Source organism: Amaranthus tricolor, chromosome 16, assembly GCF_026212465.1.
Source record: "Amaranthus tricolor cultivar Red isolate AtriRed21 chromosome 16, ASM2621246v1, whole genome shotgun sequence".
Classification (NCBI taxonomy): domain Eukaryota; kingdom Viridiplantae; phylum Streptophyta; class Magnoliopsida; order Caryophyllales; family Amaranthaceae; genus Amaranthus; species Amaranthus tricolor.
Window position 1 is genome coordinate 9848315 of NC_080062.1, and position 14591 is coordinate 9862905.

At 34.3% G+C, this 14591-nt stretch overlaps 1 protein-coding gene across 1 annotated transcript; it reads right to left on the minus strand.

The window, feature by feature from the left end:
* Positions 1–4611: 4611 nt before the first annotated feature.
* On the minus strand, positions 4612–13504 carry LOC130802906 (uncharacterized). Its single transcript, XM_057667017.1, has 11 exons — positions 13305–13504; positions 13094–13168; positions 9451–10904; positions 8177–9370; positions 8011–8091; positions 7391–7543; positions 7002–7165; positions 6682–6829; positions 6447–6569; positions 6220–6307; positions 4612–5320 (listed from the first exon to the last, which is right to left on the minus strand). The coding sequence occupies exons 3-11, from the start codon at positions 10705–10707 to the stop codon at positions 5130–5132; spliced, it is 3399 nt and encodes a 1132-aa protein (XP_057523000.1). The 5' UTR covers positions 10708–10904; positions 13094–13168; positions 13305–13504; the 3' UTR covers positions 4612–5129.
* Positions 13505–14591: the final 1087 nt, after the last annotated feature.

A 14591-nucleotide genomic window follows, 5' to 3' on the forward strand; every position in this document is an offset into this window, starting at 1 on the left:
ATACGAATATGGATCCTAAAAATTTAGACCCACTAATTTGGGTCTGGATCTCCTCAAAAGACAAATATAGATGTGTCCACCTGAACATAGTTCAAATCCAACATATTGTCATCCCTACTTAGGACATTTCATAAGGTATACGAAAAAGGTATCAATAAAAGTACTTTAGTGGACAATGACAAAGAAGAATATTTCCAGAAAAAATACATCAAAACATAGTGCAAGACATCGAGAAGTGAAGGCAATTATTAGCACATGAAAAACATAGTATTTTTAAATCACAAATGGGCTCCAACAAGGTTTGTCCCTAAGCACATAACTTAATCGTTCCAAAAAGACATTCCTTGGTACATGTTGTCTACTGACATTATTTTGGTAGATGAGATTGTAAATGGGGTAAATGCTAAGCTAAAACGATGCAAACAACAGTTAGAGTCACGAGGGTTTAAATTTGTGTCATATACAACATGTAATTATCTTTGTCGTGTTTATTGCTTCATCCTTTTTTATTGTTATTTATTTTTCTTTGATTTATGTTACTAACCTTATTATTTGTCTTACATTGTCTTGTCTTGCTACTTGCTACTTGCTACTTGCTACCTACAACATGTATTATTTTGTCTTTTGTTTTCATTTGTAGGATTTCTCAGGTCGAGAGTCTCTTTGGTCGTAACTTTCTCAATAAGGATATAATATGTCATCTTTCACCTTTTCTCCAAACCGGGATTATAACTTTTATGAGGGAAATATATTGGGTAAGATGAAGATGAAGATGAAGACAGAGTATATGAAGCTTCACTTTAGTACAAATGAGATAAATACAAACACAATAAAGTAAAAAAAGAAGAAAATCGATCTAAATGAATGCTTCGAAGTAATAATGATATTCAATAAGATTTGACTTATGGAACTAATTTTGCGTGGAAAAAATAGATAAAGGCTAATCATGGAACTAATTTTGGGTGGCAAAAATAGATAAAGGCTAATCATATATTATGTGATCGATGTGTGTCCTTAAAGATAAATGGAAAATATAACACCCTCATAATGAGTCAAACTTTTGAAAACACTTTTAATGAAAAACATGTGCCAAAACTTACTCATGGGAGTGTTACCGCCACATCTATTTCTAAGAAATAACTTAATAACTTTAAATCCAACAATAGGTCTTATAATAAGAAAAGACTGAAACACAATTTATGTCCATATAAAATTTAAACAACTTAAAGTAAAACTTAAATTGAGATATGACTCTAATAAAAGCCACGTTTCTAGGTGGTCCTTACACCACGATTCCCACATGATTAATAACCTACAACATAAGAATGCAAGAAAAAAAAATAAGGAAAAACTCCTAAAATCAGGAAATAGAGTAATTCCGGCTCCATCCCGTAAAACAATTAAGTATGAAAATAGTTTAAGAAAATAGAGCATAATTTGAGTTGAAAATAATTTTGGAAAGTAATATAAAGCTGAGAAAAAAAAAGTCAATTTATGGAAACAAAATAATATCACATAAACTAATTAATTTATTTGATATTTAATAATGACAACACATATATCCAATTATTAATTTGAGGGAACGAGAATGCCAGTAGGCCGAGGCTTTACCCCTATACCTACTTCATCAAAAGGTCGTCACCCCAAATAATTCATCAAGGCCAGCAGAGCAGTCTTAGCCTCTCAGGTAACCCTAGTGTGCACACCCCTTCTACTTGGATCACAACAAATAGAAGGAAGACCAAACATCGTATCAAGTAGCAGAAATAATAATACCTGTCAGCAGCTATACTAACCAAACAGGGCAACTTGTTCATCACCCTTATACTTGGATCACAACAAATATAAGAGTTTCATTTCCCTAGTGTTACACTTTACGTGATTTTATATATTTTTATAGTTAGTCACGAGCACGCAAACATTTAATCAAACATACATTATTTATTTTATTTTAGGATCATAAATTTTCCCAAGAAAAATATATCTCAAGAATATCCAACTGAAATCTCATTTTCCAAATCACCATTCTAATATCAATTGGTGGCAATAGGAATTAATATCATAATATCTTTCAAATTAAACCGTGTCTAATTTTATTATTAAAATAATAATATAAATTTTATCAAAATAATAATTATAAATTCAAAGTTTGGCAAAAAAAAATAGTAAATATAATTTGAGAATATATAAAACACAATATTATACAAAATAATATCATATAAAATCATGCATCCCATTTAAACACATTAATTATAACTTAACACAAAATAATATCATACAAAATTACATATGTATAAACAACATTCCAACATAAATTGAGGAAAACCTAATTTTTAAGCAAAATGCGAAGCATTTAAAGCAACATTATTGCTAGGTTTAATAGAGCAATTAAAAAGAAATATTTACTTATATATTGTACTAAAGATGTCCTCGAAAAAACACTTTGCAAAACCACAAAATCGTCCTTCTAAATTGATCTCAAACCCAAAAACGATTATCTGTCATTGAAGAAGGATTGAAAAAGCTAATTACATAATTTGTTGGGTTGAAAAAGGTAAGTTACATATTAGAGGATGAAATAGGAAGTTTTTGAATTTACTTTTGACAGTAATATAAAGTGATAACTGTTGTGATTGGTGTGACTTGAGTGCACATTTGATGAGATGCATTCATGTGTGACCTTTGGGATGGAATCCCAAGAATGTGTTAATGTGGGTGTATTAAGTTAAGTTTTGATGATTGATTTATGATGGTGATTAAGTATGGATTAATAAGGTAATGAAGTGTGAGAGTTATGGGACTTAATGAAGAAGTGGAAAGGTTGAATCAAGATGCTCTACTATGCAAGTCGAGCAATACTGTTAGAAGCCTTCTGAAGGGCCGCTCGACCAGCTCGCTCGACCGAGCGAGCTTCAGGTTGGGTCGAGCGAGCAGACAGAATGCAACCAGAAACTTCCTGAGGTCCGCTCGACCAAGTCGCTCGACCGAGCGAACCCCTGTTTTGGTCGAGCGAAGTCTCTGATACTCTAGAATGTTGTTTTATGACTCTTCATGTACTTAGGGATGTTTCATTATCATTTAATCATAGCTTTACTGTACTTAATGTAACTTAGTGTGATCTCTCCTATAAATAGAGAGCTCTCAATCACATTGTAAACATCCACAAATACACCCCAAGCCAAACACTAGTCTATATCTCTTCTCTATTGTAATTCTCCATATTTGAGAGTTCTTTGAACTCCTTTTGATAATATAAGAGATACTACACACCGGAGGACGTAGCCTTAGTTGGGTGAACTTCGTTAAATCTTTGTGTCGTTTTGTTGCTTTATTTTCTCCTACAAACATCGATATTATTGATAGCGTAATTTGTTTGTCACTAAAATTTCATACACTTAATCTTGGCAATATTGAAATTTGAAACACATTGTTCGAACTCTAATACATCGTCGTTTTCAATAACTATAAGTGGGTAAGTGATTTCATTAAATGGTTTTCCCATTACTAGTCAAAAAAAAAAAAACTTTTGTTTGCAAAACACTATGCAGTATAAACTAAAGATTAACCCTTTACCTATAGATTTTTAGAAGCAATTTTTTCTAATTTTAAAGGTTCACACCAATAACTAAAATGATAAAAATCACTGAAATTGAAAAAACAAACAAATTCCGTAAGAAATTCAGTGAAAATGACACTGAAAACAAGCAACAATTAATATTCGATTGTAAGAAATGATTGATTACACTTTCTTGTTGCTTGCATTAAACTGGTCAATCATCGCTGGTAAGCTCTAATAATTAAGAAGGAACAATCAATTATTTACAAGATTAAGAATTACATTGAAAAATGAAGTAATTGAGAAGCCCCATGAATTTTAGAAGAAAAGGAAAGGTAAAAAGGTTTTTTTGAAGATGAATTTCTGGTTTTCATATGAACATTAGACTAAAGAGGAAAAGGGGGATGTTGATTGATAATTCAACAGATTAGTTGGCCTGTTGAAGAGAGAGAATAGAAGCGAGTTAGGGTGAAGTGAGGGAGAAAGGATGGGAGGAGGAGATGGGGTGGTAATGGCGTTGGAGGGGGTGAGAGAGTTAAGAATTATGATGGTAATTGGGGAAAGGCAAAAGGAGGATGGGGGAAAATGTGTTTAATTGTGATAATTAATTAAATTAAGTTAGATTAATGAAATTAGTGAAAGTGAAAGGTCATTAACTACATCAACGATTATTTAGCCAATTATTTCAACAGTATGACTACAATACTATTCAGTTTAATTGGTTGTAGTTTGCAAAAAATAAAGTTTAAACAATCCCTCTTGCATAAAACTGTCTCATCCTAAAACGAGTCCATGCAAAAGGTTTATTATGTTAAAAGGTTTTGTTATTGAGCTATTTAACCCAAATATAAAATACATCTCACGGTGAATCCATCTCATACATGAATATAATATGTGAAGTTTGAAACTACAATTATAAAAACCATAAATATAATTGGCAAAATATTTTTATTTATCATCTGGTTTTTTATCACTTCACCCTCTTCCTTTTTTTCTTTTTATCACCCACAATACCTTTTAAAGATAACTCAAGCCACCATATTAAAAAACTCCACTAAAGATAACCAGAGTAAATGCTTTATTATTCTGCAACACATTAGTACCATACAAGACGTTTGGTATCTCCATGGAACTTTCCATAAGATCCATTCCAAGACGAAACGCAAAACGGCTGAAACACAAGCACAAGCCAAGCATGCAAAGGCTCTTATACACAGCAAATCCTAGATAACGATGGCTTTTCCGAGTATAGCGCACCATTTTCTTCAAGCAAAAGCTCCTTTCAACACTCGATATGAAAAATATTCCGTAATAGGTGCCCGAGTAACATATGCTCTACGAGCAAAAGCCGATGCTGTTGTAACTTTGACTACACTCCTGTACAGAATGAATCACTGAGGTTCTGAGAATTATGAAGTAAATTCAGGAAAGATTTTTAATACATATACAGCTCCTGCTTCAGAAAATACTTTGAGGGAGCTGTTAACCCGAACCTTTAATGAGTAAAGAACATCGTCATGAGAAATTTCTGCTAAAAGGAAAAAAAAAATTACAAGGGCCTTTCCGATACAAATTAATGAGAAGCTTTCGGTCCTTGAGGTTTGGTTTGGCATGCATCAGCCATTGCACGTAATCTGCCTGCAATTTCCGTAAAAGAAGGCCGAGCAGCAGGGTTTGGAGCCCAACACTGTTCCATGAGCGTTCTCCACTCTGAATCACAGTAACTTGGAATAGGCGGCCTCAACGTGTTATTCACAATTCCCCCTGCATCGTACAAATCACAAATTAATATATATTATTTAACATTTAGACCATGAAGATGGCAGGGGATTGGGAGCATGTGCAAGCCCCCAACAGGACAAACATCATCACTATTTGTTATTGTGCTTGTACACAACAAGACCCGCATAAGAGGAGAGTTAGCCACATGCAAACCCGATAGGGTTCCATCCTAAAACCAATTGGTAATGGAAGGAGTAGCCCACAAGCTTATATGTAGGTCTACCACTCTAATTTTTCAATGTAGGATCACATGTGAGTTATTTTCAACCAAAAGGCTCTGTTAAGAGCCCATGACCCGACCCGTTTAGGAAGGAGCAAGCCCGTTAATTTTTCAAAAGGGTCGCACTAGAAACAGGTCGAATCATAATGAAAATTAACAGGCCAGTGCAAGCCCCCAACAAGGCAAACATTCATAACAGGGCTTTTTTTTTTTTTTAAAGGACATAACAGGGCAAGTAAGGTGGGGCAAATAGGACAGAAAGAATCAGATGGAAAACAAAAGAAATTAAACAAACAGGAAGAACTGAACAAGTGCAAAACAATGGCTCCAATCGAAAGAAGTCCATAACTGGACCAAATACATAGCAGGAAGCAGAAATGAGACAACCAAGATAAAAGAATGCTTAAAAGAGACATATTCATTCCATTACTCCAATACCATTAAGAGGCTCCCACTTAATTGCGAGGCATTAGGGGTCGAATGTACAACCTTACCTTTGTTAGAGATAAAAAAAGAGGTTGTTTCTAAGTAACCCTCAGAAACAAACATCATCAAAATAATTCACATAAATAAGAAGTGCACATGATTTCCCATTTCCAGTACCAAACTTGCTAGCTATCAATTATTGAAAAAAAAAAAGAAGCAAGCATTGTACTCTTACCTATTATGGCACCATAATGCATATTCGCATAGGGTTCTTCCCCGGTAAGGATTTCCCATAGAACAATACCAAAAGAAAACACATCGACCTGATACAAAAAACCCAAACCAGTCAGCAAAATATTCTTTAAAATGTTTAAGACAAGGAAGCACGAGTTCATAGACGGTGCTTTATTGCTTTCCGCAGAGCTGATCCATAATGAGATAAGAGAGCACAACATTCATTACCTTCTCCGAGACCTTACTGCTACTTCCATTCAGAAGTTCAGGAGCCATCCACGGAAGAGTTCCTCTTACACCACCAGAAACCAATGTGTTACGCTTGATTTTTGATAGTCCAAAATCACCAACCTAAAGTAACATGGGAAACAGCTATAAAGTATCCATAATGTAGAGAACATATTCCGGGTATTGAAAATTGAAAGGAGAAAAAGAATTCTGAAGTGTTAGCTTATGAGGATACCTTGCAAATAGGCCGAGAAGGATCTTTCAGATTTACAAGTAGATTATCACACTTCAAATCAAAATGCACAATATTCTTTGAATGTAAGTATTCCATCCCAAAAGCAGCATCCATTGCAATTATTAATCGTTTGCGACGGTCCAGATGCCTAGATAATTTAATATTGGGTTAAGAATAAAAAAAATGCAGAATACAGAAAACAATCAAAGGACCAAGTACAATTAAGGTCTTGTGCATATCGGTCATAAATAATTAAGCAGATAATTATTCATTCCTCTTCCAATTATTTAAGAAAGCTGTAAAGGAGGCAGAATCTTTACCTATCCTTTCTAAGAAGAACATGCCTCAAAGAACCGTCAACCATGAACTCAGTAACTGTGGCCATTGTTCCTCCAGGTCCATCTTGAACAACACCATAAAATGCTACCACATTCGGATGGTGAAGTTTTGAAAGGATGTCAGCTTCACGCCAGAATTCTACAGTCTAGAAATTTGCAAGAAAAAAACATAGTAACAGCCAAGAGGTAGCTCTTATCTAACTTGAGAACATAATATCTGATTACCACAAACCATACAGAAAACCTATATGTGGGTCCTAGTCTACAGTTCAGTGTATCAATATTGGCTCTTACGACAACACTAAATTATCATTTTTTATGGAAAAAATTCAGAAATGGGTATAGAAATTATTTTTAATAACAAAAGGTACCAGTCTCTCTTGCTCGGATGATCGACCAGTGAAACAACTTTTCTTTATTCGCTTGATAGCAACATCTGAGCCCCTCCATTTTCCATGATATACAGTGCCAAATGTTCCTGAACCCAGTTCTCTAAGCTCTTCAAGATCTTCGTTCTTTATGAACTGCCTCAACAAACAACAAATAATTAGAGGGATGCCTTTTGAAAGTAAAACGGATCTACCATTATTGGGGCTGCAATTACTTTCCCGTTCCCCGTTCCCCCCCCCCCCCCCCCCCCCCCTAAATTTCCAATCAAAGGGATGCAAACTTTTGAGTTCTGAGTAATACAAAAAGCATTACTGGGGCTGCAATTATTTCTCTAAGTTTTAATCTTATAATAATGAAATATGGATCAAAGGGATGCAAGCAAGCCCTCAAATCAAAACGACTTTTAAGCGTAATACAATAAAAGCACTGAGATAAGTCAATTAAACAAGAATCCAAACAATTAAACAAGAACATTTTAAATTGTGGACGATTTTTCTCACATTTCTACGCTTTGGACACTTTCCACTAACAACTAAAAAGCAAACAAGTACAAAGTTGCAATGTCAATAAATCAATATATGTAGTGATCAATGAATGATACCTGTAAGAAATTAAAATCAATATCCGCAAGGGAAGGATCTAGAGGAGGAAGACCAACATGCTTTGTCTCTTGCTTTGCCTCCTAACAAATAAAAGCATAAGATAATTACTTACCATCATACATTTAAACCATCTCAAAAAATCGATTTTCTCATCACATTAAATACCTCATAATCTGGGTACGGAGTCCCAACACCATCAAATTGGACAACTTCACTATAGTTTGCCTGCGAGGGGTTAAACTCTGATGCAGAGACTACTTGGTTAACTAAACCAGTACCTGATAAATCTCGGTGACCAAAATCGCCAAAAACGTGAGTATCAACACCCCTGGAGGGGATCCCATCTATTGATAAAGGTGTAAAGTGGTAAACTCCAGAAACTTCTTCATCAACTTTGGCAGGTCCAGAGGGATAAATAGGATGATCCTGATCCATCAAAGAAACATCTTTTCGGAAATCATCCTTAGCCAAATCTTTAAAAAAAGACCAATCCTTTCGATCATGGTTTTCAATATTCATGCTCAAGCCAGCCCCTTCATGAGGTAGTTGATTAATACTAGATGACTCCTCGGATAAAATAGCTTTTGAGAATATATCTGAGAGCAGATCACGAGGAAATCGGTCATTAATATCTATAAGGATACTCTCAGCAGCATTACCGGTGGAGGTTTGGCTGGTCTCATCTGCCCATTTAAAATCGGTGAGATTAGAAGGATGATCAGTTTGCTGACTATTAGACGGTTGGCTAACATCAGTTCGTGCATGCCCAAATTCAACCCCATCAACTAGCTGTCCCTTACGCTTATCATCTGGGCAAGATATTTCTGAGTTACATTCTACAAAAGGGGTTTGCTCAAGTGCATTTGTCTGTTCAATAGTGCCAGAAACAGTTTGTCTTGACACATTCTCCTTGTCTACTGGATAATTGACCCCTTCATTGTCAACCATTTTAGAGCCAGTAGCTGTAACTTGCTGTCCAACTGAAGCATGAGAATGTGACATAAGGAACTGAGGGTTGAGTGAATCATCAGACTTAGTTAGCCTGTTCAGCATCTCTCCTTGCTCCCTAGGAATGTTCACTGACAGATAAGGTCTCTGGGTGGCAGGAAGTTCATCGTAATTCATGTTGAATGAATTAGGTTCCGAGTGAGCATGTTCAGAAGCATATGCATGGTCAAAAGGGTGAGCATATTCTGGATTTGTAGGCTCCAAAGCACGTGGTACATACACCGCATCAGATGGAGAGGTCATGATATGTTCCTGGTATCTTTTTTCACCTTTTGGAGGTAAATCACAGTTGACAGCAGAACCAGACGTTTCTTCAGCGGGAAGATTACTATTTACATCAACTTGGTGAGACTGAAACAACAGATCAAGCTTAGAGAGCATTATCAAACACAATCATCAACAAACTTCATTTCAAAATTATAAACATGTACCTGAACCTCCATCTGTTTCTGTTGATTTGCTGATAATCCATGCAATGACATGGCAGTAATACTTTCTTCACGAGAGTGCGCAGGGGGTTGCACATCATGACTACCATGTAGCTGATACCCCTTCAAATCTTCATGGTGACTCACCTGTCCACGAAACTGATTTGGAAGAAGTGGATAACTGCTGCCGGATCCAGGTACAAATGACTGTAAAGGCGTTCCTGTTGATGGAGCGGGACCTTCAGCATGAGAAGAACTGGTTACTCCAACTGCACCATCTACTCGGTTAGCATTTGAACCCATTGATGCATCTAAATTATGCATGCCCGAGTGTTTTCTAATGTCCATGTCCATGCAATTGACAGCAACAACATACTGAAACTCAGAATCAACATCACCACCAGTCAAAGTATAATGAGACTCCTCTAAATCACTCGAGGTAAACAGAAATAGACGAAGTTTCTTTGCGCCTTCTCCATCACCTAAAATATTACACTCTTCCATCATATTCTGCAAATCCTCTTCGCTTGATACAGACACCAGAGCATCAAGATCTTCCCCTGGAAGCTGATACTTAATGGTATGAGGACAATCTAATATCGTGGAAGTTCTCTGCTTGAGCTCCTGCCAAGTAATATCTTTATTTATTCGCATGATACGTGTCTCACCCCCAACATACCGAAACTTTCCATCGCTCGGCCGAGGTAAGATCTTACCACCAAAGCTGCAGAGTACCTTTATCTTAGATGATGAGCCATCTGACGTTCCAGATGAAGCATATCCATGAAAACCTCGACTACTTCCATATGTTGACGAATTTTGACGTACTGATCGCATTGATCCATGGGAAGTTTTTCCATCATACAATGATGAGTTCTTTCGGTCAAACTCTTTCGGACCTTTTTCTGCCAATGTAAGCATAGATATATCTGAGCCATTATCAGACTCCGTGCAACTGATTCCAAAAATACCTTTTACATCCATATAACTTGGTGCACCTAGTGGGTCACCCATAGCCTTTGAGATGGCAGGTTTCCGTGGAAAGACACGATCACGCATAAATTCAAGAGAGAACTCCTCTCCCGTTTGTATAGAAAAATTAACTGGTTTGACTTCTGGAGCACTACTTTCTGGAGGTCTCATGTTCATGTTTATGCAATTTGTAGCATCTTGCATAAACCTCTCAGAGACAGGATGAACCTCCTCATTTCCAGCTGCGTAGCTGGTGGAAACTTGTGCATAGTCATTGGAATGTTCCATACTAAGTTTTTGAGTATCAAGACCCTTTACCTTTGTAAGAGATCAAAGAGGCTTCATTTTCATCATAAAATACCATGGGATTGAGATAAAAAGAATATATTAACTGAAAACTGTGTCACATTCAATCTCAAGGAACACTTTAAGCTTCTTTAACTTGAAACTTTTTAGTCAGCCCCAACGGTAAAAATGACATCTACCTGTAAATGAAGAATTAAGTTACAGATTTACGGTATGATGGTGGCAGAAATAATCTCAAAAATCAAAGCAAGGACCCAATGCATCATTCATGTAAAAAACACCCCTCTTTCCATCTCTCACATAAAACAAACATAGTAGACCGAATTCAAAAGAGGTCAAACACAAAATATGGCTACTTGGAGGATGCAGGCAGCAATTAATGTGGGTCTAGTAGGATCGACTCAATAGAAGGGAAGCTAAAATTTAGTGATGAACTTGACCATATATGTGTGGGTCACTAAAAAGGTAAACTTATGTTTTATTTCTACAGAAAAAATACCAAAAGGTGACACACTTATGCTCCAGCCTTGTCCATGTTTCTAATCATAGACAGCAAGTGGCCGAGTCAATGACAAAAAAACTCAAGTTTAAGATGTGAAAACCTAGCTATTCGTAATTTTGATCACTCTAAACGAATTTAATCAAGTACAATCATTTAGCTAACTTTTTATTAGAGTCTCTTGATCATTATAAATGCAGAATTATTTTAAAGAAACTAGGGTAGGACTCATAGGAGAGCATGATGAAAATCACAAGAAATTGAAAAAATGGTTATTGGGAAGAGATTCAGAGGAGATAATGGATGGAAAGTGGGTACACTAGTAATTTGTTGCCAAGACAGGTAATAGTTTGCCAACAATGAGCATTCTACCCAATAAAGCCCCATAACAGTAGCTTGACCCATCGCCAATATGCCTACTAGGGGATTCATTAATAAAAAGTTGAATACATAAAAACATAACTGATTAGTCAGTTTTTTTGCTGAGTTGAACAAGATAAATACATTTCATAACCCGAGACTCCCACTTAGAGTGGGCATACACATTTTGAGGATTATATGGAGCACTGCTACCATTTCCCACCAACTTCACTTGTCTATATTCCATATATGTCATTAATATTACGTGACAACATCTAAATTTCTCTAAGAAAAAACATCTATAAGATTTTGGATATTCAATCATAGTGCAATCCGTGAAGGACTAGCCCAGTAAACATCACCAATGCAAAACATAATGTTTTTGGAAGGAAGAGGAAGAAAATAAGGGGATGAATTTTCCTCAGAGAAGGGCAGGAAAAAGAAGGAGAAGGAATTGGAAGGATAAAAGCTTTTACATTATGCAGAAACAAATCTTTCCTACGATGGCGAGGTTTAGAAGAAAAACTCATCTATCTTTCCACCCCTTCATGTCCTTTCATTTATATTCAAACACACACTCTAAAGTATATCCCATCAGAATACAACAGACTATGCATTCCCCTAATCAAAATAATAAATAGAGAAAAATCCTAGATTAAAACAGCTCTTTGATGTTAATTGATAAAAGTATCACATGTACGAAACTTTTGGTAAAGTCCAAATAAAATTGGACAGAAAATGCTTAAAGAGCGGTAATAGTATTGTTAAGTATTATTATTATTAATTATTTTGTAAAAGAGAAATTGAGGACGGTGAGAGAGGAGACGAGGAGGATGAATTTGCTTGTTAATTTGTTACTTCTCATGTCGTAACAAAATAAACGAACCCTCGTAACAAAATAATGAATTTGCTTAATTTGATTCCATTTCCAACCCTTAATATATACTCCACATGAACTAACACAATCTAAGAGCATATAACGCGAATCGATTATGAAACAAGTTTTCCCTTTTCCTAAGTTGAATGAGATTTTACCCCATAAATTGCATCATAACAAACACTCCTATTTGATGCTTCAAAATTACAATAAAGTAGCAACTTAAGAAAACAAAACTTATGACATTCCAAAACAGAAAGGCTAAAACTTACATATAAATCAAAAAAATTAACATTCATAAGTATCATAACTAGCACTACAGAATATATACATATACAATCTAAATAAGAACAACTGATATCATAATCCTTTTGCAGCAGAAAACCCTAATAATGAAAGAGAAGACTTTTAAGCTAACAAAATGAAATTACAAAAATAGATCCCAATAAAGAAAAATAAAAGTACAAAGTAAGACCCACTTATAGTTTCAAAAGACCCAAATTTTCAGATCAAGAATATTAAGATCAACATGCAAAATTTAAACAAGTCAGTTTCTTGAGATCCCACAAAATATATTACAAGTCAGATGATTCTAGAACAAGAAATGGAGAAAATTAATATGATATACTAACCTGTAAAAGCAGGCGGGAAAGTGAACCAACCGACAAAAATCAAGTAACCCAGTTCATGGAAATGATAAAGGAAACCTATAAGAAATGAAAAACCCAAGAAATTAATTGCAAATTAAAGAAGAAGGTAATAAAAAAGGTAGACTTTAATGGGAAAAAAAATAAATAAATAAATAAAAAAGATGAAGAAATTGGTAGATCGAAAACTAATTACACGTGATTAGAAGAAGAAATCAAGAAAGTGAATATTGAATGAAGAAAGACAAAAAGAGGGTATAGACTATAGATAGAGTGCAGTTGCAGTCATAGAAAGGAGAAAGAGCTGAAGGAGAGGAGGGTTAGGGCTTCTAATCAAGATTGCAATGAAGATGGTTAAAAATGTGGTTTCATGCCTTGCAAATTACTCCCTAAAGTCTTACAAACAAATATTTATCATTAGTATATAATTTTTCTATATTTTTTTTTATTGAACACCAACTAATACTACTATGAAAATAATTCATAGTCATATCATATGATACAATCATATACCATATCCATATGGTAAAAAAATTTAAAATTTATGTTGGTATTTTCTTAATGATTTGTCATATGAAATAATTCTTACCGGAATTAGCATCAATTTATTTTTTAATATATGAGTAATATATCACAATTAGATATATTCTTTTAATTTAAATTTTCTTAGAATGTTATATTTTTGTTATCTTTGAAATACTTTTATTTTTGAATTTAAAAGTTAATAAGATTTTCAATTAAATATTCTTAGAATATAAATATTTGCTTTTTTATGTTGAAACATTTGCTAATTTTTATAACATATCATCAAGAAATAAAAAATAAATAATATTCAAAACTTATTTTGAAAATGACGAAGAATTATTTTGATAATGTGTTTGGAAGATTACCCAAATTTACCTTAAAAAATATGAGTTTTTTTCATTAAAAGCTTTATATATTTTAAAATTCTCTATCGATTTTATAAGAAATATTATAATTTTATGTTGATAACATGTAATTAGATCTCTATATAAGATTATATTTATATATACTTTTACACTAATAATATCGTGTACTGCACGAGTTTCTATGCTTCTATATATATAATAAAAAGATTGAAAAATTCCATATGTCATTTTTATAGAGCTTCGTTAGAGGAAAAGATTTTATTGGTTGATCTTGGCTTACGTGGAAATTAAAGTAACCAACCTGTCATTTTTAGCCCTCCTAAAAATCATACAATATATTATAATAAAAAGACTGAAAAATTTTAAGTGTCATTATTGTAGAGCCCCCCGTGAAATGAAAATATTTTATTACTTGATCTTGGCTTACGTGGAAAATAAAATTAACCAACCTGCCATTTTTAACCCTCATAAAAATTAATTAAATCGAGTAATTACTATTATTAAAAATAGAATAAATTGAATGGTTATGGCTTAGATTTAGCTATATTGGATTAATTGTTAAATTGAATTTAGTATATGCAGTAAAGTTACCA

Excerpts from the sequence above, each read along its gene's own strand:
- LOC130802906 (XM_057667017.1), bottom strand. The coding sequence starts at position 10,707 with ATGGAACATTCCAATGACTATGCACAAGTTTCCACCAGCTACGCAGCT. Across the intron at positions 9,371-9,450 it reads AGAAACAGATGGAGGTTCAG|TCTCACCAAGTTGATGTAAA; the intron begins GTACATGTTTAT and ends CTGTTGTTTCAG. Across the intron at positions 8,092-8,176 it reads CTCCGTACCCAGATTATGAG|GAGGCAAAGCAAGAGACAAA; the intron begins GTATTTAATGTG and ends TTTATTTGTTAG.